Source organism: Citrus sinensis, chromosome 8, assembly GCF_022201045.2.
Source record: "Citrus sinensis cultivar Valencia sweet orange chromosome 8, DVS_A1.0, whole genome shotgun sequence".
NCBI lineage: Eukaryota > Viridiplantae > Streptophyta > Magnoliopsida > Sapindales > Rutaceae > Citrus > Citrus sinensis.
The window spans coordinates 28,673,360-28,695,709 of NC_068563.1; the positions used below are offsets into that span (position 1 = coordinate 28,673,360).

The 22,350-nt window shown below is 33.5% G+C and overlaps 4 protein-coding genes across 6 annotated transcripts; 1 reads left to right on the forward strand and 3 right to left on the reverse strand.

The window, feature by feature from the left end:
• Positions 1-48: 48 nt before the first annotated feature.
• On the reverse strand, positions 49-4,308 carry LOC102630286 (ACT domain-containing protein ACR9-like). The gene is made up of 6 exons (XM_006488221.4): positions 3,876-4,308; positions 3,103-3,318; positions 2,895-3,000; positions 1,754-2,105; positions 872-1,156; positions 49-606 (listed from the first exon to the last, which is right to left on the reverse strand). The coding sequence occupies exons 1-6, from the start codon at positions 4,027-4,029 to the stop codon at positions 460-462; spliced, it is 1,260 nt and encodes a 419-aa protein (XP_006488284.1). The 5' UTR covers positions 4,030-4,308; the 3' UTR covers positions 49-459.
• A 3,079-nt stretch (positions 4,309-7,387) lies between these two features.
• LOC102630591 (histone H4) lies at positions 7,388-8,062 on the reverse strand. Its single transcript, XM_006488222.4, has one exon. The coding sequence runs from the start codon at positions 7,859-7,861 to the stop codon at positions 7,550-7,552; it is 312 nt and encodes a 103-aa protein (XP_006488285.1). The 5' UTR covers positions 7,862-8,062; the 3' UTR covers positions 7,388-7,549.
• Positions 8,063-11,860: 3,798 nt separating this feature from the next.
• On the forward strand, positions 11,861-13,195 carry LOC107178340 (UPF0481 protein At3g47200-like). Its single transcript, XM_015533308.3, has one exon. It carries the CDS (start codon positions 11,861-11,863, stop codon positions 13,193-13,195), a length of 1,335 nt encoding a protein of 444 aa, XP_015388794.3.
• Positions 13,196-13,504: 309 nt separating this feature from the next.
• LOC102630895 (UDP-glucuronic acid decarboxylase 6) lies at positions 13,505-18,768 on the reverse strand. 3 transcript variants are annotated; one of them, XM_025102174.2, is made up of 14 exons: positions 18,575-18,768; positions 18,280-18,361; positions 18,046-18,156; positions 16,925-17,011; positions 16,631-16,718; positions 15,977-16,068; positions 15,219-15,283; positions 15,048-15,136; positions 14,743-14,820; positions 14,563-14,656; positions 14,418-14,484; positions 14,280-14,343; positions 14,119-14,159; positions 13,505-14,016 (listed from the first exon to the last, which is right to left on the reverse strand). In XM_025102174.2, exons 3-14 carry the CDS (start codon positions 18,124-18,126, stop codon positions 13,831-13,833), a joined length of 1,032 nt encoding a protein of 343 aa, XP_024957942.1. In that variant the 5' UTR covers positions 18,127-18,156; positions 18,280-18,361; positions 18,575-18,768; the 3' UTR covers positions 13,505-13,830. The 3 variants fall into 3 exon arrangements, with proteins under 3 accessions (XP_024957942.1, XP_006488286.1, XP_006488287.1); XM_006488223.4 differs by having other exon boundaries at positions 18,274-18,361; XM_006488224.4 differs by lacking the exon at positions 18,280-18,361.
• Positions 18,769-22,350: the final 3,582 nt, after the last annotated feature.

Below are 22,350 nucleotides of genomic sequence, written 5' to 3' on the forward strand. Positions count from 1 at the left end.
TCGTTTGATAAACCCTAAATGCACTTTCAGCATATTCTCTTCTAGCAATGAACAAGTGACACCAATCTACAATACCCATTAGGATTTCCAGCAGGATCATGGAACTAATTTCCTCGCAACCCGAACACTACCCAACTAGAGAAAATAAAGAGACCAGTACGAGTTACATGATTTACATCAGAATACAAATGGAGATTCATCAATCTTACAGCTTGCTCTACAATGCCATTAAGGCAATAACTACTCGGAAAAAAAATTGGGCTGAAGATGTATATCTTAAAAGTGATACGAGCAGACAAGCTTATAAATGTAGCCGCAATGGCAAATCATTACAACATACAAACTAGTCACAGGTCATTAGAGCTAAAAATGCAGGGGAAGATAAAAAGCATCAGGTCGGAAGTACTATGGTCACCAGCCCAAAAGAAATTTGGCCGGATAGAAAGAATAAAAATCAACTCACCAGCCCATCAATGCTCTTCTAACTCTGTCTACAATCTGTTCCCTTGCTACCATACTTGATAATTGAAATTTACAGTTCTCATCCAAAAGAAATCTGTAAATCTCCCATTCACGTTCTGAAGTTGAATACCTTCCAATTGCAGCCTGAAAGCCAAGAAAGGAAAATGTTAAAAGAGTACTTTGCATCTTGAATTCTTGAAAAAAGAATGGAAAATGATTCAAGAAGCCCATCTGCACTTTTAAGACTTGCATGTAACTGCGATTTACCATTTTATATGATTAACTTTGGTTAGTATTATCCACCAATGAATACATGGAAAGCAGTGGTAGCAATGATATCATAACAAGTTTCATGGAAGCACAACATGCTGATGGGTCTTTGAATCACCTCCGAGGTAATGATTCTTACCGAGAACACACAGATCCCAAGCACTTTTAGAGCAAGCGTTACATCATAGAAAACTCGCGGTCTTCCCTTTCCACATAACTCAACAGGATTAGCAACCAAAAGTTCAGTATCAGGCCCTCGGTTTGCAATGATGACACGCAACGGATGAAGCATCTCCATCTTTAAACGGGAACAAATTGCACTTTGCTTCTCAGGATCCACAATCTTCTTCCCATCCTTCTGCTGAATAAAAAGGTCCAAATCACGATAACCTTGGGAATTTGGTGAGAATCGACCATAAGATATCTGAAAAAGAAGGGGGGAAAAAATAGGTTTATATCAGAAACAGAAACATAATATTTTGTCAGTGCAAAAGATGCACATCTGCAAGGTGTTGTGGAAGAAAATTATCAAAAACTGGTATTTTTTGTAGAAACTGAAAAGGAACCATTCAACATTTAAAAACTGTAAAATTATCCCAGATTTTTCCTGGAAACCAATTATAAATCTAGCAGCAGGAGAAAGTGTCACCTCCACTGGCTCACAGAAACAAGTGAAGTTAGAACGGAAGTTAAGTCTGCAGTTAGATAAATCTACACAGCAACAGGACATGTTGATAGCTAACATAATATCTTCTGGCCTTGATCACCTAATTCTGATTTGAGACGTTTTAGGAGTCAAGGTACAAAACCTTATAATTTGTTGTTAACAGTTCAGGTCGAAGAGTAACAATTTAAATTCTGATTTGCCACTTACAACTGTCAATTTCCACCCTAGCATCCTATATAGAGCGACATAGTAATGTAATAGATTAAGATATCCCACAATAGGGTCTAAATTAAAAGTTCATTATTAATCGAGACAAGATATGGACATCTAATTAAGGAATATGGAAATCCATACCTTCATATTGCAATCTTTCAAAGTTCTCATTATGTCATAAAGAAGTCCCTTGTGATCAACGCAATGTATTTGCAGCAATGTATGAGCAGGGCTTAACGAATTGTCTACCACGACATTTGCTTTCTTCAATTTTGTCATATCTGGGCTTAGGGCTTGCAGTCGGGTTTCTTTATCCGAAAGCTCGAACCTAAATAATTCTTCAGCCACCACAGGAGACAAAGAAGTGACACCTTGATGACAGTCACACTCAGGACCCGCCAACTGAAGCTCACAATTAATGCATGACTCACCCAACACAGCATGTAATTGTTCACACGTCTCATCTTGTCGTTTTTTTGTGTGTAGAAGTTCCCTGAAACAAATTTATGGAATAAGATAAATGAAAAAACGAGCACAATTACATCTCAACTTCTTAATTAGTTCATATTAAAAAGAAAAAATCACATTACAACCAAATAACATTTGTCTATGAAATGGAGGACCCTGGCTGAACAGGATCAGCCACTTCTGGTCCTCTTTCCGAACACAACTAACATTTCTTCTATTATAATATTTGAACCATGTTATTTTCATTGGTGCACAAAAAGCTCAGGGAGAAACTTGAAAAAAGCATCAACTTCTCAATTAAATGAGTTTGAAGAAAGAGAAGCAAATAGATAATAGATCTGTTTATAACCAATTGGAATATTCACTATCTCTAATCAGTAACTTTTGAACACCTAGCACCTAAATATTGACGCATCATCTTTACTATAGGTTCCAAAAAAAAGATATATCAATTTGATAAGCAAAGACTCATTAGCTCTTTTGGAGACAATAAACAAAAACCTACAAAAAGAATAAACCAGAAAAACTTCCACCAGATCAAAATAAGGCATGTTGGTAACAGGTTTATATAAACAACAAGTGAAATAACAAACTACATGACATTTAGTTCAACTTAGGCAGACTGGACCATTTTAGGTTGTCCAAATCAAGTAACGTGTGAACAGCATTTTCACGTCTGACAAGAAGCCAAAGTATATAGAAACAAAATTAAAAAGAAGATGAATAATTCATCAGATATAATCAAACAAACTCTTATTCAAGGTCCCACAAATTGGACATAAAATATCAAAACAAATTCTTGAAATAGACTCACCTGTTATCTGTTATGAAGAACAGGTCCAGGACTCTTCCATCTGGTGTGGTCGTCACTTTCACCCTTTGAATTGAAAGCTCGAGCTCACAGAGAACTTGAGTAACATCTACAAGGAAAAGATTCATTAACCCATTAGAACCACCAAAACGCTAGTGTATTGTACAACATAAACTTATTATGAGAGTATGAGTTCATCTATTTCTATTACCATGCAATAGCCCTTTCCGGTCAAGGCAAAACAACTTCAACAAATAAACTGGAGAACATGTGGGACGTGTAGACAGCTGGTTGAAATAAAATGACACTGAACATGATGGGCATTCCAGCATAAGGCGGTTCTTCAAATTTGTCCATCTTATAATCGAAGAAGAATGAGGAACCACCCAGAGTACTATGTAGCACCATATCCCGTCAGTTGAAATATCTAGAACCAAAACCAAAATATTCCCAAAAAAAAAATTATTAGCAAGCCAGCGTCCACAAAAAATTTAATAAAAAAGAACCCACTATCTTCAGTTAACAGAGCTTCCTGATAATCAAATACAAAATCCGGAAAATCGACAACATCAACCAATTAATAATTAAAAACCTCATAATATATTTTTGAGTCATTATTGAACCAACCAATTCGATCAATGATCAAACAAGTAATTTATGGAACCTATGAAATTTCTTACTCTTTCATACCAGATTTTGCAATTGCTACAAAATTCCATATAAGTATACAATTCAAAGCTCCACATTCACATGTGATGAGATATTTAATTGCGCTAAAATAAAAATTTTTATCAATCAAATAAACTACAAAAGTTGAATATATTTAAATGTTGAACAATACGCTAAAACAAACCAAGAAGCCAGATGAATGTATTTCCACCATTTCGAGACAATAAAAACACAACTCAATTAAGTAAGTCAAAACATAAACAAAGAATGTAAAACTAACGGCAGCGGCAACAATAACATCGAAAGAAAAATTACCTCCTTTGGTAATATAGAGCCCAAAATCAAGAATTATTCTACAAATATCGCATCCAAGACCGGTTTTATCCGGACAATTAACTGTAATGACGTGCGGCTCTCCCGGTCGTTTACCCTTCTGGATTAAAACGACATCGTCATTCGGCACTCCCATACTTGGAACAAGACAAAAAAAATAAAGGAAAAAAGAAAACCGGCAAGCACCGGTACACTAATCACGAGCTAAATGCAACGCGCTACCGTCCGTTGACGGAAATTAGACCGGGGATTCTATTGAGCGTTTCTCTGCCTTTGAAGTGAGAATGAGGAAGAGAGTTTTCAGTATTATTATTATTATTTATCTATTTTTCTAGACCAGGGGAAGTGAGGATTAAAATGGGAGGCGGAGCAGCTGTTTCTTGCTTTGGCGTCGTTGGGGGGTCGTCGTCCGCAATCGAGAAGCGTGTGTGATTAACACGTGGCCGCATTATGGTAGCTGATTAATTAGATTTCGCATCCTATTGCATTGCCAACTCCAAGATGTGGGGTTCATACAGGTGTCACCATGATACTGTTTTCAGTTGGTTGTTCTTTTTCAACAACGCTATTTTTACTATCATCACGGGTCGGTAATAACAATACGTGACCCCTTTTGTCGAGAAGCACTTTCTTCTTCTTCTAATTAGTTTTTTTTTTTCCTTAAGATTAGGGATTAGACTACGGTGTAATTGTGGCACCATATTTTAATTATATTTAGTTGTTAGATGTATTTAAATTGGTAAAATTTATTAAAATTTAACGAGTGAATGCAACTGTGACACGGTACCACAGTTACATCTAAAGTTTCCCCTAAGATTAGTGCTGCACATTTTAAAATTTTATTTTAAATTTTGATGATAAACGACATGGTATTTATTATTTCAATAACAGGATAATGTCTTAATTTACTAAAATATTGTGAAAAAATATTAATTACTTACTTAATAAACAGTTATATCATATTATTTAAAATATAATAGAATGTTTTATCATCACTCTCTTTTTAACCGATGACCGTAGACCCATGTAACTAACCAATAAAAAAATAACTGAAATTTAGCTATATTTCCTTCATCCTTTTACATAACAAGTACTACTAGAAGTTTGTAATCAAGTTTTAACAATATTACTAACTAATAAAACGAGGTTAAGGTAAGTGATCCCAAAGCGAGCACGTGCATTCGATAAGGTTTGGGCCAAGAGCCTCTGTTCAGCTGGTACTTTTTTAACTATTTAACTGGAGAAGAGATTTGTTTCACAGGGGCAGAAAGGAGATAGCCCAATGTTTCTTGTTTTTTAATTTTCACGAGAAGAGAAATCTGGAGTCATTTTCAGCCAATAATAATAATAATTAAATAATAAATAAATAAAAGAAAAAGGAAGTTGTTACTAGGGATGGCAATGGGGAGAGGAGGGGAGGGGACCGATCTCTCCGTACCCATCCCTGATATTTTGCGTATGTCACCGTCTCCTCCCCGTCCTTGTCAGAATTACTTGAGAGAATCATCATTCCCTCTCCGAATAATAACAGGGGATCCCCAAGAGTCCCCGATCCCCGAATAACTAATACATTTTTTTTTAATTTTGAGTTAATCATATTAAAATAAAAAATTCAAATAAAAGTAAAGTTCGAAATATATCTTATATTAATATCTATTACAAAAATCACATATATTAAATTAGTAAGTAACGCAACATGCAAGGAATACAAACTTCTTTTACAAACTATCATGAACAAATTAATAGTTTAATACAAAATTAAAAAAAAATCAAATTTAGATTCAAAATTAACTTTTTCAATGGTGGCATGGGCACTTTATAAATGTGGACTATTCCTTTTACAACACAATAGTTAAATAGGAGCAAATCAAAAGTAAATATTAAATTAGATTAGATTAGATATTAAAATTGTGATTCGTTGTGGGCAATTATAACATCTAAAAATAAATAAAAAAATAGATTTAAGTTTAAAATATTTAAAGAATATTAAAATTAAAAAAAATGTTTGGCTAATAGAATCTACTCGGTCTTTTTAATGTCCTAAATTTTATTTAGGACTTTAATTAGTTAATTAGGCCTAAAAGTTTAATAATATAAATATTTTGATATTTTTTATTTTTACCAATATTTATAATTTTATTATTTAAATTTTATTATTTATTTACTAGTAATTTTAAAAAATTAAAATAAAATTAAAAATTAAAATGGGGAAATGGGTAGGGGATGGGGATTCCACCTCATCCCTGTCCCCTCCTCGAATAAAAAATTGGATAAAAAAATTTCTCCATCCCCTCCCCGAATAAGAAATTGGGTATGAATTATCCCCATACCCTCCCCGAATGGAGTAAATCCCTGAGGGTACCCATCCCTGTGGGGATTTTTGCCATCCCTAGTTGTTACTTAATTGAATGTCTTCGATTAGCCCTTATTATTATGAATAAGTAGCTGTAAATTTCAATATTACTGGTTGTGATTTGAAAGTTGATCTTTTATTATAATAAAATATCAATAATATTTTTATTATTTTTTAAAAAAAATATTTAAAAATCATAATTACCATGTATTATAAATTATTATTCTATAATTATAATTTCTTTTACCACAACTACTGTAATTTAAAAATTATAACACCTCTGCTTAATCTCGTGCATCTCGATCTAGTCGTCTCGTAATACCAAAACGGTATCTCAATCTACTCTAAATTATGGGCTTGGAGTTACTTGTCCAAACCCTAGTAAATGGGCTTATAGAAAACAGGGAACTCAGCCGGCCCGAGTAAGGAGTCATGATCCCCGAAGAAACGGGCTCTTAGCCACCACCATCTAACCAATTGGAAAAATAACTTACATCAACTCGCATGAATCAGAAATCAGGATCATTTCATCAAAACATAAGGAGTTCACCGATTCTACAATTGACACCAGAGCTGATTCATCATCGTCTCATAATACTCACAAACCATTGATTAAGTTAAACAGTGTTAGCGGCAAATGGAATCTTAATGATGCCTGCTTCTGATCATTATCCAATCCAGAACCACAGATAGAGAGCTCTACAAATGCGAGAGGTTGCAAATACTGCCAATTTACTTACAAATTGGAGACCCATATTAATCACCGAACTTACCTCGACACTCTAATTAAAATTAACCACGCTATTTACTTACCTCGACACTCTTTAACTAAAATTAACCATGCTATTTAAAGCCAAACAACTTAAAACTGTTTTACAGTAATTGCAAAAATCACACTAACTTCTCTAGCTAAAACTGTATTAAGAAAATGCAGCTCTAGGTTACAGCAAACGTATGGTCCGCAATCAATCAAAATACAACTAAATGACCAATTAATTTGAGTAGCGGTTATTAACAGTTATAGGGATAAAATATTGATGAATTCCAAGTATAATCATTGTCATTGGCCTACAACTTTCTATGTATCCAAACAGCACATCAAATAGTTTAATAAATAAAATCCAGAACCACGGAACAATCCTTCAAAGAAAACAGTTCTATATTGCCTCAAATATAAAGATAAGATTTAACTTGATAGAATTACAAAGCAGCAACCTAATAACAAACTACTAAGAGCCCCATCTACCAGATCAAGATCTAGAGTCAAGATCTATTAACATTTAATTCCAGAACCCTAAGACAATTAACCCCCAAATCCATAAAGAGTCCTGCCCTGCCTCTTGAGAGCGTAAACGACGTCCATCGCGGTCACGGTCTTTCTCCTGGCGTGCTCAGTGTAGGTCACGGCGTCACGGATGACGTTCTCCAAGAATATCTTCAGGACGCCACGTGTCTCCTCGTAGATCAAGCCGCTGATACGCTTGACTCCACCTCTACGAGCCAAACGCCGGATTGCCGGCTTTGTGATACCCTGAATGTTATCGCGAAGCACCTTACGGTGACGCTTGGCGCCTCCCTTTCCCAATCCCTTGCCTCCCTTACCGCGCCCAGACATTTTAGCGAGGAACTTAAAAGACTTTCCGCTGTTCCTCGAAAGAGAATTTGGATAGAGAAATTTGAATGTGCCTTGATTAGTTGCTTTGGTGAGAGAACGGAGCGGATTTGGGAGTATTTATATAGGATATTTGGGTTGATTTCGACCGTTAGATTTAAGTTTTTGATCAACGGTGGAGAGGTACAATCCGCGTGAAAATTAGTAGTGCGGGAAGATTTGTGTTTTTTGGTGGATCAAAGCGGGATTAAATAATGGCCGATAGATCTTGTCTTATCGACGGCTGCAAGGATGGATCCGCGTGAAAGCGCGCGCGTTGTGCTTTCTTGGATTTCATAGTTCGAAGTCTATTACGCTTGTGGAATGATGGTCGTTCGCTTGATTTCCTCTACGGCTAGGAGATATGAGCCGTAGATACGTTCATCGACGGTTGAGATATGCTTGTGACATTTTATTTGGCGGGTTTCAAAGAGAGGCAAATGTTGAAAGTTTTCCAATTTTTCAGTTGGAAATTTTGAAAATGTATGAAACGAAAATTTCGTGAAAGATTGGAGGCGTGCGGAAGCCAATATTAAATTTAAAGTTTTAATTTAAATATCACCAATATCATCACGAATTAGTTATTTTAAATCTCACCATCCACCTTATTCCTAAAAAAAAAAAAATTTCTCACCATTCACGCTAATTTGAAGAGATTAAATAGTTTAAGGTAATTTTTTTTTTTGATAAGTAGTTAAGGTAACTTTGATAATTCATAATTTTGATCGTTAGAAAAAATGCCATTTTAATTTATAAAATATGCTAAGTATTATGGCGTCTAATACTATTATCATTTATCAGCTAGTGTGTATATATATATTACCCAATTTAATCTTTTGACAAAATTTCCTCTCTTTAGAGCTGGCTTATAAAAGAAAAAAAAAAATTGCCATTTTAATGATAAGCAATTATAACTCTTTTGTGCCAATAAGCCTTTGGCCCAGCGATAAACCCCTACCCTCACAGTTAAGGAGGATTGTAAGGGTATGAGTTCGAGTTCTCATGAACTTAAAACTCTCTCAATTAAACATTATGTATGATTGTGTGAAATTTACTAGCAAGTCTTTCTCTCTTACGAAATGTGAGTGGAGTAGACTGTGAAGGTTTATTTGTCTGGGCATCTATTTCATAGATTTAATGTAACAATGAAAATCTCAGTTATGTATTTGATTGTAAATATCAGTGTAATATCTGCTATAATAGTAGTGGAGTATACTATGAGGTTTACTTGTCTGGACATGTACTTCATTTATTTAATGTAATAATGAAAATCTCAGTTATATATATTTGATTGTAAATATCAGTGTAATGTCTGTTATAATAACAGTTGTAAATATTTGTGCAATACAGTAATCTGATGTATAATCAGTATTCCAAAAAACAAAAGCTCTTTTATACCTTCATCCTCGCGAAACCACATAGTATCTTTCGTCGACACAACAAAGGCTTTCTAAATTTACTTCAAACCAATTTTGTATTCATTTTAGAGAAATTATCAGCTATATATCATTAAATGACACTCGTATCAAACGTGCTATAATATTTTTTAAGTGTATCACTCGTATATCCTAAGTTGACAAAACACTTATGCCGTCCACCAATCAGTTAACTTCCGTTAGAAAGTTAACAGAATTGTGGTAAATTGACTATTTCGCCGTTGAAACTCAAAATAAGATAAAAATATAAATTTACTCAAAAAATTAACATAAAATTTTAATACACAATTTTTTTTGTTATTAACAATACATTTTTTATTCAAAAAATATGAATTATTAATGATACATATTATTAACAATTATCCATAAACAAATATTCATATTACACCATAAAAATTATTAACAACATATCATTTATAATTATATATATATTATACCATACAAAATTCCAATTGGAGCTTGGAAGAGTAGATCTTCAAAAATTTAGGTAAAATTTTGGAGGAGTAGATTCAGTTGTAAAGTAACTTTTTTAAAGTAATTATTAACGATTATCTAATAAATGAGATGACATGTCATGTTTATTAATATATATCATATGACATGTCAGTTTTTACTAGGTAAATGAGATGACGTTTTTTTTAAAAAAAAGACTAGATTACCCTTATGATGTCAGCACTTGCAAACAAAAGTTAACGGATTGATGGACAGCAGAAGTGTTTTGTCAATTTAAGGTATACGAGTGATACACTTGAACAGTATTGTAGCACGTTTGATACGGGTGTCATTTAAGGATATATGGCTAATAATTTCCCTTTATTTTATTTGCAGCTTTATAGCAAGGGAAAAGGCAATTGGTTGGATCCAAATTAAAACAAGCCTAACCTTCTAAAGCCCATCCAACTACTACTAGTCGGCTATCACCTGAATACGTGATCTCCACATAATCCAAGCTTTAAAATTTTGAGAAATTTACAAAAATAATCATAAAATTTTTTAATTTTTTTAATTTAGCCCCCAAACTCTTTCCTATCATAACTAATCAAATTACTAATTTTTTGGAGCAAATAGTCCTCATCACTTTAAACAAATGTCATTCTTGCAATCTACTCACACTTTCAACACTCTCAACAAATCACCAAGCCTTATTACTCTCGACAAATTACCAGATCATATCAAACAAGCATGATATAACTGAAGACATAATTATCAATTGAGAATTGAGAAGTTTCTTGAAGTTAGTGTATGTTCTTGCACAATATGAACATTTTATGTAAAGATTAGTGTTTAGATTCAAAATTGATATGATTTTGTTGTAAATATTGTTATTTTTCATTCATAAAACAATGTAATTTGTTAAAGTGCCTTGTTTGAGTAGAAAATAAAAAAAAAATGAAAATGCTAGAAATTCAAAGTAAAAATGAAACACATATTTAACGAGATAAGTTAATTTTGTGAGACAGGAAGTCGGACAAGTGTCTATCTCACATAAACACAGAGCTGATTATGTGCGACAGGGCTCCTATCGAGCGCCTGCGTGTGATACATGCAATGGTCGAGCCTTTCATTCTTTCATCGATCACCAAATTTACTCTCCATCGCACTTGGTATACGTAAAACAATGCACACAACTCAACAAACCCCCCATCACACCTTCATTATACAAAAACTAAACATCAATTATGTAAGAGGAATTTCGTCAAACACCTAATATGAAATAGTTATAACTCATTATTTTAGCTAAATTTTGTTTTATTATATCAGTCCAATAACCTATAATCATTTAGAATCCCAATCAAATTCACGCAAATCATTAAAAAATGTTGAAGTTTGGTTACCTAGGGTTTGAACTCTTTTCAATTTTTTGGATTTGTTTCCGATCCATATAGATTATAGTGGATTTAGTTAGATTTTAGTTCACCGTTGCCATTCCCTGTTCAAGAGCAAAGTTTTGAGTGTGGATGGAGATAGTTTAGGGTGTGGAAATGTGGAGGGTAATTTGGGGCAAGTTTTTTTTTTTGTTGGCTACTTATGATATGGAAAATTTTGAGGGGTTAAATTCAAAAAAAGAAAAAATTTTAAGATTAATTTTGTAAATTTTCCCAAAATTTTCACTTTTCAGTGCTCATCATAGCCTGCAAGAATAATCTTAAAATGAAATATGATTAATTAAAAAGTGGGGGTGATGAGATAAAGTGAGAGATGAAATACCATTATTTTGCACAATCTTTGATTGGCCAAGAGCCCAAAAAGTGCCCTCATAAAGCAGAGTTCTGTTAACAAAACCTCAAAATGGGCTACGCATGTTCGATGGACCTTTGTTATTAATGGGGTGGACCATTCTCAAGTTCATGGGCATTGACTTCTTTTGTTCCAACTTCCAATTTTCAAGATATTTTGTTAAATGAAGGGTAGTGAGAGTTGACAACTTGACATGAGACTTTGATTATTCTCCCCCAAATTTATCGATGCTTTCACTTTGACATCACTCTGGGCAAAAATTTCTCCAAATACGTAATTTATGGCAGAAATGGGTCGCACTCCCGTAGAAGCAGAAGCCACCAGTCATGTCATAAGAATTTGGGAAGTAAACAAGGAACGTTTGGAATCGATGCACAAGAAAATCCAGGAGCCACCAAGATTGTTAAGCAAGTCGGCGGGTAAGAAATCTTGCTGCATTTTCAGAGTCCCGCAGAGCTTTGTTGAAGTCCATGGTAAGTCCTATGAACCTCATATCGTCTCTATTGGCCCATATCATCATGGTGAAGATCATGTTAAAATGATTCAAGAGCACAAATGGAGATATCTCGGCAACCTGCTCAATAGATTAAAAAATGCTAAAGGTTTGGGATTGGAAGACTTTTTGAAAGCTGTAGAACCACTGGAAATGAAGGCAAGAGAATGTTATTCAGAAACTATTCATCTTGACACCGATGAATTTGTCGAGTTGTTGGTTCTTGATGGCATTTTTCTCATTGAATTGTTTCGATTAGTAGCGGGATTGGTAGCAGTTGAGGCCAATGATCCTTTGATCTCCGTGACATGGATCTTATCATCCTTTTACAAAGACTTCCTTCGACTTGAGAATCAAATACCATACTTCGTTCTTGAATGCTTGTTTGATTTATCAAAACTTCCTGGAGAGGAATCTGGGCACACTTTGGCTACTCTTGCTTTGGGATTCTTCAACAACACTATGCTGAGGCCTTATGATGATATTGCAAACTACAAATATCACGAAGGCGTACATTTACTTGACCTGGTCCGCTCAAGCTTTATTCCATCCGATCTGGCAGAGCCAAGGAGGGATGTCATTCCGGTAACTCATACAATCCTTCCCATATCCAAGCTTCTCTACGCGGGAATCAATTTCAATGCAGCGCCCGCAGATAGCTTCTTGGCCGTAAAATTCAGGAACGGTGCGTTTGAAATGCCCAGCATCACGATTGATGATTTCATGACCTGTTTTCTGGTTAATAGCGTGGCATATGAACAGTGCCACTCGAGCTGCTCCAAGCACTTCAGTGTCTATGCTAGTTTGTTAGGTTCTCTGGTGAACACATCTACAGATGTTGAACATCTCTGCGATCGAAACATTATAACGAATTATCTGGGCAAACCTGCAGAAGTTGAGCGTTTCATCTATAATCTGGAGAAGGACGTGGCGTTTGATGTGGATAGGTGCTATTTGTCATCTTTGTTCAAAGATGTGCACGATTATTATTGCTATAGTTGGCGCGTCCAGTGGGCAGCCTTCAAGTATAGTTACCGCGCTCGCCTGCAATGCGGTGCAGTGATTTTATTGTTTCTCACTGTGGCACAAACCTTCTTCACCATTTACTCTGCTGTTCGTCCTCAAAATTAACAACTTTGACGACCTTGGTTCTGCCTGCCTGCAATTTCTTTCTTGTACTAATAATTAAGCTTAATAAAACTATTAAGAAAAGTCTATTATTTGTGAGATTTATTAAAAGGAAAATTACAAAAGCAAGGAGAGTGATCTCATGGAATGTGACTCTTTCTCATAAAACATAAATCCGCCACCAGAACCTCAAAATATAGGAAAAACTTACAGCATTGTCGCTCTTGTAATCTGAGTAGTATTAGAAATCAGAAAGCAATGGTAGAGCACAATGATAGCAACTCCTATAGCAAAACTGAATAATTCCAGATGGAAACATAAAGAATGTATATAGATTTTATTGATTTACTAAGAACAAAATTTGGGACAAATAGGGGCATTGCAGTACTGAAAAAACATATGTTAACTATATAATGGTTGTGAAAGCCAAAAATTGAAGTAAATCCATAACATTAAAAGCAACATTCTTCTCAGTGTTTATTTGCATGGCATGCTCGGTGAAAATGAAAAGAGGCAAGGGCAAGCACCAACCCAAACACAGGACTTGTGTTTCTAATTCTAAAGCACTCCCACATTAGGTGGAAAGAATCCAAGACTCAAGTGTTCACCCTGTATCGATATAATTCTTGCTGTTTTTATTAATTCCTTTTGGGAACTCCAAGCCTTGATCGGAAATCCTCTTCCATAAGAGGAAGTCCATCCCGCAACTTGACTTTCGGCTCCCATCCAAGCAATTCCTTTGCTTTTGAGATGTCAGGTTTTCTTTGTCGTGGATCATCAGGAGTGTTCTCAACCATCTTTATCTCAATCCCAGGATTGATAAGCTACAAAGTAAACAAGTAAATAAAAGAAAATAGGTAAACTGATAGGAATTCCAGAGAAACAAGATATAATCAAAGCAAAGCAATGACAACAATGGAACTAACCTCCTTCACTGTCTCAGCAAGCTCAAGCATTGTAAATTCACCTGCAACCATAGAAGAACAGACCTAAGTCAGTGTTTGACCAATAATGTTTATATTGTGAAGGCATAACTTAATCCAAGCACCAAAATGTTTTCAATGCTTATCATAGTATGCAAGATAACCTGGGTTTCCAATGTTGACTGGGCCAGTGTTCTCTCCTTCCATGAGGCGAATAAGGCCATCCACCTAAAATATTGGAAGCAGCTTATTTGTGCTCAAACATTTCAATGCATGAAAATGAGATTTTTAAATATTCATACCATATCAGAGACATAACAGAAACTGCGAGTTTGTGTTCCAGGCTTTTGGACAGTCAAAGGTTCACCTCTGTAAAGTGCAAAAAGAAGTTTCAGCTAATCTAAGACAAGATTGGTGTGTCATCCACGGATTAGCACAATCACTTACCGTAGTGCCTGAGCAATGAAATTGCTGACCACACGCCCATCATCAATATTCATGCGTGGTCCATAAGTGTTAAAGATTCTAGCAATGCGGATTTCTACCACAAAGATAAAAGAAATTATCAATATAATAGAATTATTGACATAGAAAACTTTGTTCAGAGTAGAGAAAGAAAGCAATTACGTATCCCATGCTGTCTATGATAATCAAACATCAAAGTCTCAGCCACACGCTTTCCCTCATCATAGCAGCTACGAACCCCTATTTTACAAAAGAAGACGTGTTAGTACTGATCTTGTCAAGAGGTTGCTTAAATCTTTAATTATATAGACTACACTTTAATAAACCATTAACCAAGTACTAAAGCAGAGGAAAGGTGTTGATGTTTCAAAAACAATTTCTTTATGGATCTTACATATGAATACAAGTATTTATCATATTTGATCAACCAAAATGTAGAAGACACATTTTCAATTGGGAGAACTTACCAATTGGATTGACATTACCCCAATAGGTCTCAGGTTGAGGGTGAATAAGAGGATCACCATAAACCTCTGAAGTTGATGTGAGTAAAATCCTGTTGGACCATATGATAATCAATTAAACCAACTGAAGGCAGTAATATCTATGTATATATATACACAAATGGCGATTAGAACCTCGCTCCAACTCGCTTAGCAAGTCCTAGCATGTTTAGGGTGCCAATCACATTTGTCTTAATTGTCTGTGGAAACACCATAAGCATACCAGTGAGAAACTGTCTCGAGATTCACTATGTGAATTACAAATATCAAAAAAAAAAATGCATCGAAAATAGTCTGGCTGCAGCTATTTTTTATTCCTTAATTGATGGACTAAATGTTGCCAAATAATGGTCATACATCAGTTTAATGGTCATTTTGTATTTTCCAGAATAAATGTCATATCCACAAGGTAGATAATTTCACACTTTGATCATTAAACGGCTGATATTAGGATTTTTTGATGAAGAACTTAGTTACCATTTCTTGTTCAGACTATAATGAGATTTTGGGTGTTATGCTACGGCAATTGTGAAATGAACCAGTAAATGGCCAAGGCCTTTTGGAATGAAAAGATGGAGGTGAAGGCGTAGACCATTCCATTGATTATGTCAGTTTCCTTTGTAAAGAAGGTCTGGAATTGAATCCTCCTAAACCTAGATGGGCAATTGAAGGTGGGGGGAGGTGATTTCCTGGGCAGGCCTCATCCTGACAGTATTGAAAGGCAGAAAAGACGGAGTGGTGCAAGAAATGATTTAACGAGTTCACTGATCACCTTAGAGGCATACAAACAGATAAACATATGAAAGCAATTTGTTGACTGACAAGGACTACAACAAGTGGCAAGCATGTTAACAGATCGTTCACACAGTAAATAAGAAAATCAATGTACACACCTTTACAGGATTATACTTGTAGAAAATCGGAGAAGCAGGGCATGCAAGGTGGTAAATCTGATCAACCTCGATCAACAATGGCTCTGTCACATCTATGAAGTAACAAAAAACAAAAGATACATTCAAGCTATCTGAATAATTAACATAATAATAAAGGACATATAATCATCTGAAAATTGAAACAATCTATCTCACTTTTCCTAGAATGGGCAGGCATCTGCCTCAACATTCAAACAGATGACATTGCAATATATTTTATTTCTTTATCCATTAATCACGCAATCTGACATATCGACCTAGCTATATGTGAATGATTACGTCATGAAGTGTTTGATTAAATGCTATATGTACAGTAGCCAAATGGGTTTATTAAATTGCAACACTTTATGTTATTTATCCTTACTTGACCAAAGAGAGCAGAGGGTGCTAGCCAGATTGTATTTCAAGACTGACTTAAATTGTTACCTCCATGGAGTACCATAACAAGGGAAAAGATGACATCAGAGCTAGTTCATGCTACAACTAAAGACTGTATATAACTAAAAACCATAACAAGGAAAAAAATGACATCAGAGCTAGTTCATGCTACAACTAAAGACTGTATATAACTAAAAACCATGAATTAGCATAACAGACTAAAAATTAAGAACATACCATGACGAATGAGCTCAAATCTTGGGTGACCAATCCATTTCTTAAGATTGTCCTTCGAGCCAGTGAAGTAGTTATCAGCGACAATCACCTGAGTGAGAAACACAAATTGTCAACATACTAGTATTTTATTACCCTGTTAGTCGTGAAGGCAGCAGCCAAGTCTTTGTTGATGAGACAATGTATACAGTCCCTTGCCTATTTGTACAGTGCCAGTCATAAACAGAAGCATCCAATTGCTTTTAATTATTTAATTTATAAAAAGAAAAAAAGAGACGTAATAGAAAACATGCTAACCTCGTTTTTCTCATTTTCCATCAATTTGTCAACAAGGTGAGAACCAATGAATCCAGCTCCTCCAGTCACCAAAATTCTCATATTTGACTGCCATCGCCACAAAAAATATTATTCAAGAGAACATTGATAAAAACACAACTAAAATGACAACCAAGAAGACATGAAGATAATCATTCAACAGTTGATTCTAGAAAACAAAATTTATTTTACAAGCAAGTTTTTATTCCAAACATGCAACAATACGTCTCTGAGTAAGCACACAAACTCATAGCAATCAAAACAATAAAACAAGGGAGCCAGAATCCAGCTAAAATTTCAAGGAGCTAGATCATAATAAGATGGACTGCATATCTTCCGATCACAGATCCATCCGACATTCCAACTCATTACTTCTGTAAGATGATATCTAGATGTTGCTGGAAATAATAACAGGATTTGTCTTCTCAACCCTTATTGGAAAGAAGTTCTACACTTCTATTAATTTATTTATATACCAACTACCAGCATTTAAACATAACATTGGTTAATTTAAGAACAACTTAAGAACAATTTTCCATAGAAGTGCCCCAAACAAGTTCTCAGCTTCCATCTCTTTCAAGTGCATGATAGAATAATTACAGAACCTTAACTGGGTTTATTGGCCTTATGTAATACTGTGCACCATAAATCAGAGTAATGCTGAATCCATCAAGCAATAACTGCTAATGCTTACTTCCACCTCAACAAATTAAATTTCCTCAACTTTGTGAAACACATTAGGTTCAACCATAGAACTGGACCACAACACCTGACCGCTGCTCCACTGTGGTTACTCCAAAATCATATATTCTTACACCATAAAAGCATCAATCACCAAACCGATCAGATGCCATTAACAATGAAGTTCTTTGTATTAATAATTTAATACTTTCAATGTCTTAATAGATATCCCAAAAATAATTTGTCAGTGATCAGCAAAATCATTCCAATAAAAGAGAAAATGTAATCAAGGGGAACCCACAAACAGTGGCTAATATCCAGTAGCATACACATCAATATCAAATATAAAAGAACAACAAAATTATATAATAATGATCATATTAATGTTGCTCCGAAATTATAAAAGAAGATGCAATCTTTACCTGAAAGAATTTGGAGAATCTCAATGGAGATGGCAATGGTGGCGGCTTAGTAGTTGTTTGATTCTCTCCATCATTAGCCATTGTTCAGATCTCAATTATCAAATTCAATACCTATCAATATTTTCAAACACACCCACATCAATTTTTCCTCACAGATTCATAAACAGGATCCAAATTTAACATAAGAAAGCACAAATGAGAGAACGTTCGTTTCTGAGGAAAAAAGACCTGAACTCAGTCGCTGTTTTGATCCACAAAAGCTCAAGATCAGAGACTCCTTATTTATAGAATCAAAAACTGTCCTTAAAAATCGAAACTTCTTTCACCAAATGGCAAATTTAAAAAGAAAAAGAAAAACCAATAGATAAATTAACAAACTTGGAGCCTTCAATATTACGAAAAGTTATGGACTTTCATGATAGCTGCTCGATAACCATAATAAAAACAGATTATATATACCATACGAAACGTTAAATAAAAATTATTTCGAAAAAACAAAAACACATAAAAACTCTACTGTTAGTGTTACCTATTTTGCCGCGGTGTTGGGAGTGAGTGTTTTGGGGAGTCCGAGGAAGTAATGTGATTAGTGAACCGATAATTCAGGAACGTTAAGAGTTTAATCAGAAAATTATTAGTGCGTAAAATTGAAGAAGGCTAATTAAAAAAACAAATTGAACTTTGGTTCTTTTGTCTTTCCATAAAGACAGAATTGGATGCTTCGTGTTCCTGCTACGTAAGTTGTCTTCCCGAACTCTTTGTGGCATCTAGTCTGGTGCCACGTGTGCCAAAAGCCGGTGTGTGATGTCACCAATTTGCCACTCGAATTTGTATCAATGAATTAAATTAGTTAATTACTATTTTATAATCCGGACGTAAACACAAATGCAAATTATGCTTTTGCTAATTTGGTCTATTAAAGGCTTTAAATATTTGAAGAAAATATTTCTCTATTAAACGCTTATAAAGACCTCCGCTTACCAAGACTCATTTTCCATACTTAGAAAATTTAGATTACTTACTTCTAAATATTTATATGACAATTTTCTTTTAAATTTTCTTACATCCGTTTCGACACTAGAATAAGTGAGTAGAAAAAAGAGTTAAATCTACTTTTTAATGTAAAAATGAAAATCTTCCCGGTTAAACTTATGGTTTTTTTGTTTCTGCAAATCAATTTAAAGATGGATGCAAGAGCTTTTAATTATTTTCATTATCATACGGGCTCACCAAAATGAATTTATTAGTACTAAGCATTAAAAAGTAGGAGTGGACAAAAAAATCATTGCCCACTAAAAGACTAAGCTTAACCGATGGTTCGGTTCAATTTAATTATAAAAATTAAAAAAAAAATTACATCAAATCGAACTAATCATTTTCTGCCGCCTTTACTTTATTAAGAAGTCTTTCCACAGTTTATGTGAGGAGTCAACCTACCATGCAGCGCTGTATCTCATACAGCGCATGCATGCAACCGGTACAACCGGTTTTTAACCGGATAATATAATGAAAATTATATTTTTATTTATTTTTAATGTGAAAAAATTATGAAAAAATTTGGAAAAAAAGGATAAAATTGTTATTAAATGAGAAAAAAGATTGTAATAATTTTAAATTTAAAAATAGTACAAAAAATATAAAAAAATATAAACATGTCACAAAATAGTTACATTCCTACTTATTTTGTCACATTCCAATATTTAAAATACATATTTCAAGTTTACTTTTCAAATTCTTATTTTTCGTGGTTATTTATCTAAATTTTGGTACGTTGTTTCAACTCGTTTTCCCACTAGTTTTTGGTTCCATACATCCACTCTTTTCATTAACTTCCAGCTTTTTAGGTCTATATTTCAAGTTATTTTTATATCTCTGTAATGTATTAAACTTTATCTAGTTTTTGGTAACTTATTCCGATTTATTTTTCTACCACTTTTTTGTTCTATATTGCTACTATTTTTATTGAATTTCAATATTTTGGGTAAATATATCAAGTTCAGTTTTTAGATCCTTACTTCTTATTTGAATTTATTAAATTCTTGGTAAATTATTTCAACTTTTGAGTTAATTTCTTCAACTCTTGTTCCTACCACTTTTTAGTTCTATATTCCTACTCTTTTTATTGAATTCCAAAATTTTGTTTGGATATTTCAAGTTCAATTTCTAGATCCCTATTTTCCGTTGGAAATTATCAAATTCTTGGTCAGTTGTTTCAACTCATTTTTCCATCAGTTATTAGTTTTATATTTCCAATTCTTTCATTAAATTTCCAGTTTTCAGGTTGATATTTCAAGTTTATTTTTTAATCTCAATATTCTATTAGACTTTATCCAGTTATTGCTAAGTGGTTCCAACTTATTTTTTCACTACTTTTGGTTCAATATTCCTACTATTTTTATTGAATTCCAATATTTTGGGTAAATGTATCAAATTTGCTTTTTAGATCCCTACTTCGCGTTTAAATTTATCAAATTATTGTTAAGTTATTTCAATTTTTGGGTTAAGTTCTTCCACTCTTATTTTCAGCACTTTTTAGTTCTATATTCTAACTATTTTCATTGAATTCTAACATTTTGCTTCGATATTTCAGGTCATTTTCTAGATCTCGACTACTTGTTAAACATTATCAGATTCTTGTTAAGTTCTTCAAACTTTTAGGTTATGCTCTTCAACTCTTGTTTCCACCATTTTTTGATTCTATATTTCTACTCTTTTTACTGAATTCTAATATTTTTTGTGAATGTTTCGAGTTTATTTTTTGATCCCTGCTTGTTGTTGGATTTATCAGATTTTTGGTAATTCTTTCCGAGTTTTAGGTTAAGCTCTTTAACTATTTTTTTCCAGCACTTTTTGGTTTTATATTCCTACTCTTTTCATTGAATTCTAATATTTTACATAGATGTTTCAAGTTCATTTTTTAAATCTCTATTTATTGTTGAGGTTTATCAAGTTATTGGTAAGTACTTACAACTTTTGGGTTAAGCTCTTCAATTTTTATTTCTACCATTTTTTGGTATTAAATTTCTATTCTTTTTATTGAATTCCAATATTTTAGGTAAATATATCAAGTTCATTTTTTAGGTCTCTACTTTCCATTAAAATTTATCAATTTGTTTTGTAAGTTCTTCCAACCTTTGGGTTAACCTCTTCAACTTTTATTCCCATCAAATTTTGGTTTGATATTTCTACTCTTTTTATTGAATTCCAACATATGGGTGAATGTTTCAAGTTTATTTTTTAGATCTCTACTTTTTATTGAAATTTATCAAACTCTTGTTAAGTCGTTCCAACTTCTGGGTTATGCTTTTCCACTCTTTTTTCACAATTTATTGGTTCTATGTTCCTATTCTTTTTATTGAATTCCAACATTTGGGTAAATATATAAAGTTCTGTTTCCAAACCATGCTTTCCATTAAAATTTATCAAATTCTTTGTAAGTTGTTCCAACTTTTGGGTCAATGTTTTCAACTTATTTTCTTACCAAAATTTGGTCCTATATTCCTACTCTTTTTTATTGAATTCCAATATTTGAGTAAATGTTTCAAACTTATTTTTTAATTCTCTACTTTTCATTAGAATTTATTAAATTCTTGTCAAGTTGTTTCAATTTATGTGTTAAGCACTTCCACTCATTTTCCTCAATATATTGGTTTTATATTCCTACTCTTTAATTGAATTTCAATATTTTATGTGGATGGTTCAAATTTATTTTTCAGATCCCTATTCACTATTGGAATTTATCAGATTATTGGTAGATACTTACAACTTTTGGGTTAAGTTTTTCAACTATTATTACCATCACGATTTGGTTATATATTCCTCCTTTTTTTCATACTAAATTCCAATATTCTGAGTTAATATTTCAAGTTCGTTTTTAAGATCTCTACTTCTCATTGGAATTCATCAAATTCTTTGTAAGTTATTTCAACTATTGTGTTAACCTCTTCAATTCTTTTTTCCACGATACTATATTTCTACTTTTTTTATTAAATTCCAACATTTAGGTGAATGTTTCAAGTTCAACTTTCGGATCTCTACTTTTCATTGGAATTTATCAAACTCTTATCAAGTTATTCCAACTTTTAAATTCTGCTCTTCCATTCATTTTTCCACCATTTTTTGGTTCTATATTCCCACTCTTTATATTGAATTACAATATTTTAATTAGATGTTTCAAGTTTATTTTTTGTATTCCTAGTTTCTTTTAATCAATTTCAACTTTATTTTCAAGATTTTTTGGTTACATATTCTTACTCTTTTAAGTGTATTCTAATATTTTGGCTAATGATCCAAGTTTACTTCATA

What these genes read in the sequence shown, in the direction of transcription:
- LOC102630895 (XM_006488224.4), bottom strand. Translation starts at nt 18,126, where the DNA reads ATGGCTAATGATGGAGAGAATCAAACAACTACTAAGCCGCCACCATTG. An exon ending in TGGAAAATGAGAAAAACGAG is followed by an intron (nt 16,719 to 16,924) that starts GTTAGCATGTTT and finishes TTTCTCACTCAG; the next exon opens with GTGATTGTCGCTGATAACTA. An exon ending in TTCATTGCTCAGGCACTACG is followed by an intron (nt 14,485 to 14,562) that starts GTAAGTGATTGT and finishes TGCACTTTACAG; the next exon opens with AGGTGAACCTTTGACTGTCC.
- LOC107178340 (XM_015533308.3), top strand. Translation starts at nt 11,861, where the DNA reads ATGGGTCGCACTCCCGTAGAAGCAGAAGCCACCAGTCATGTCATAAGA.
- LOC102630286 (XM_006488221.4), bottom strand. Translation starts at nt 4,029, where the DNA reads ATGGGAGTGCCGAATGACGATGTCGTTTTAATCCAGAAGGGTAAACGA. An exon ending in TGAAAGATTGCAATATGAAG is followed by an intron (nt 1,157 to 1,753) that starts GTATGGATTTCC and finishes CTTCTTTTTCAG; the next exon opens with ATATCTTATGGTCGATTCTC. An exon ending in TTGGGATCTGTGTGTTCTCG is followed by an intron (nt 607 to 871) that starts GTAAGAATCATT and finishes CTTGGCTTTCAG; the next exon opens with GCTGCAATTGGAAGGTATTC.
- LOC102630591 (XM_006488222.4), bottom strand. Translation starts at nt 7,861, where the DNA reads ATGTCTGGGCGCGGTAAGGGAGGCAAGGGATTGGGAAAGGGAGGCGCC.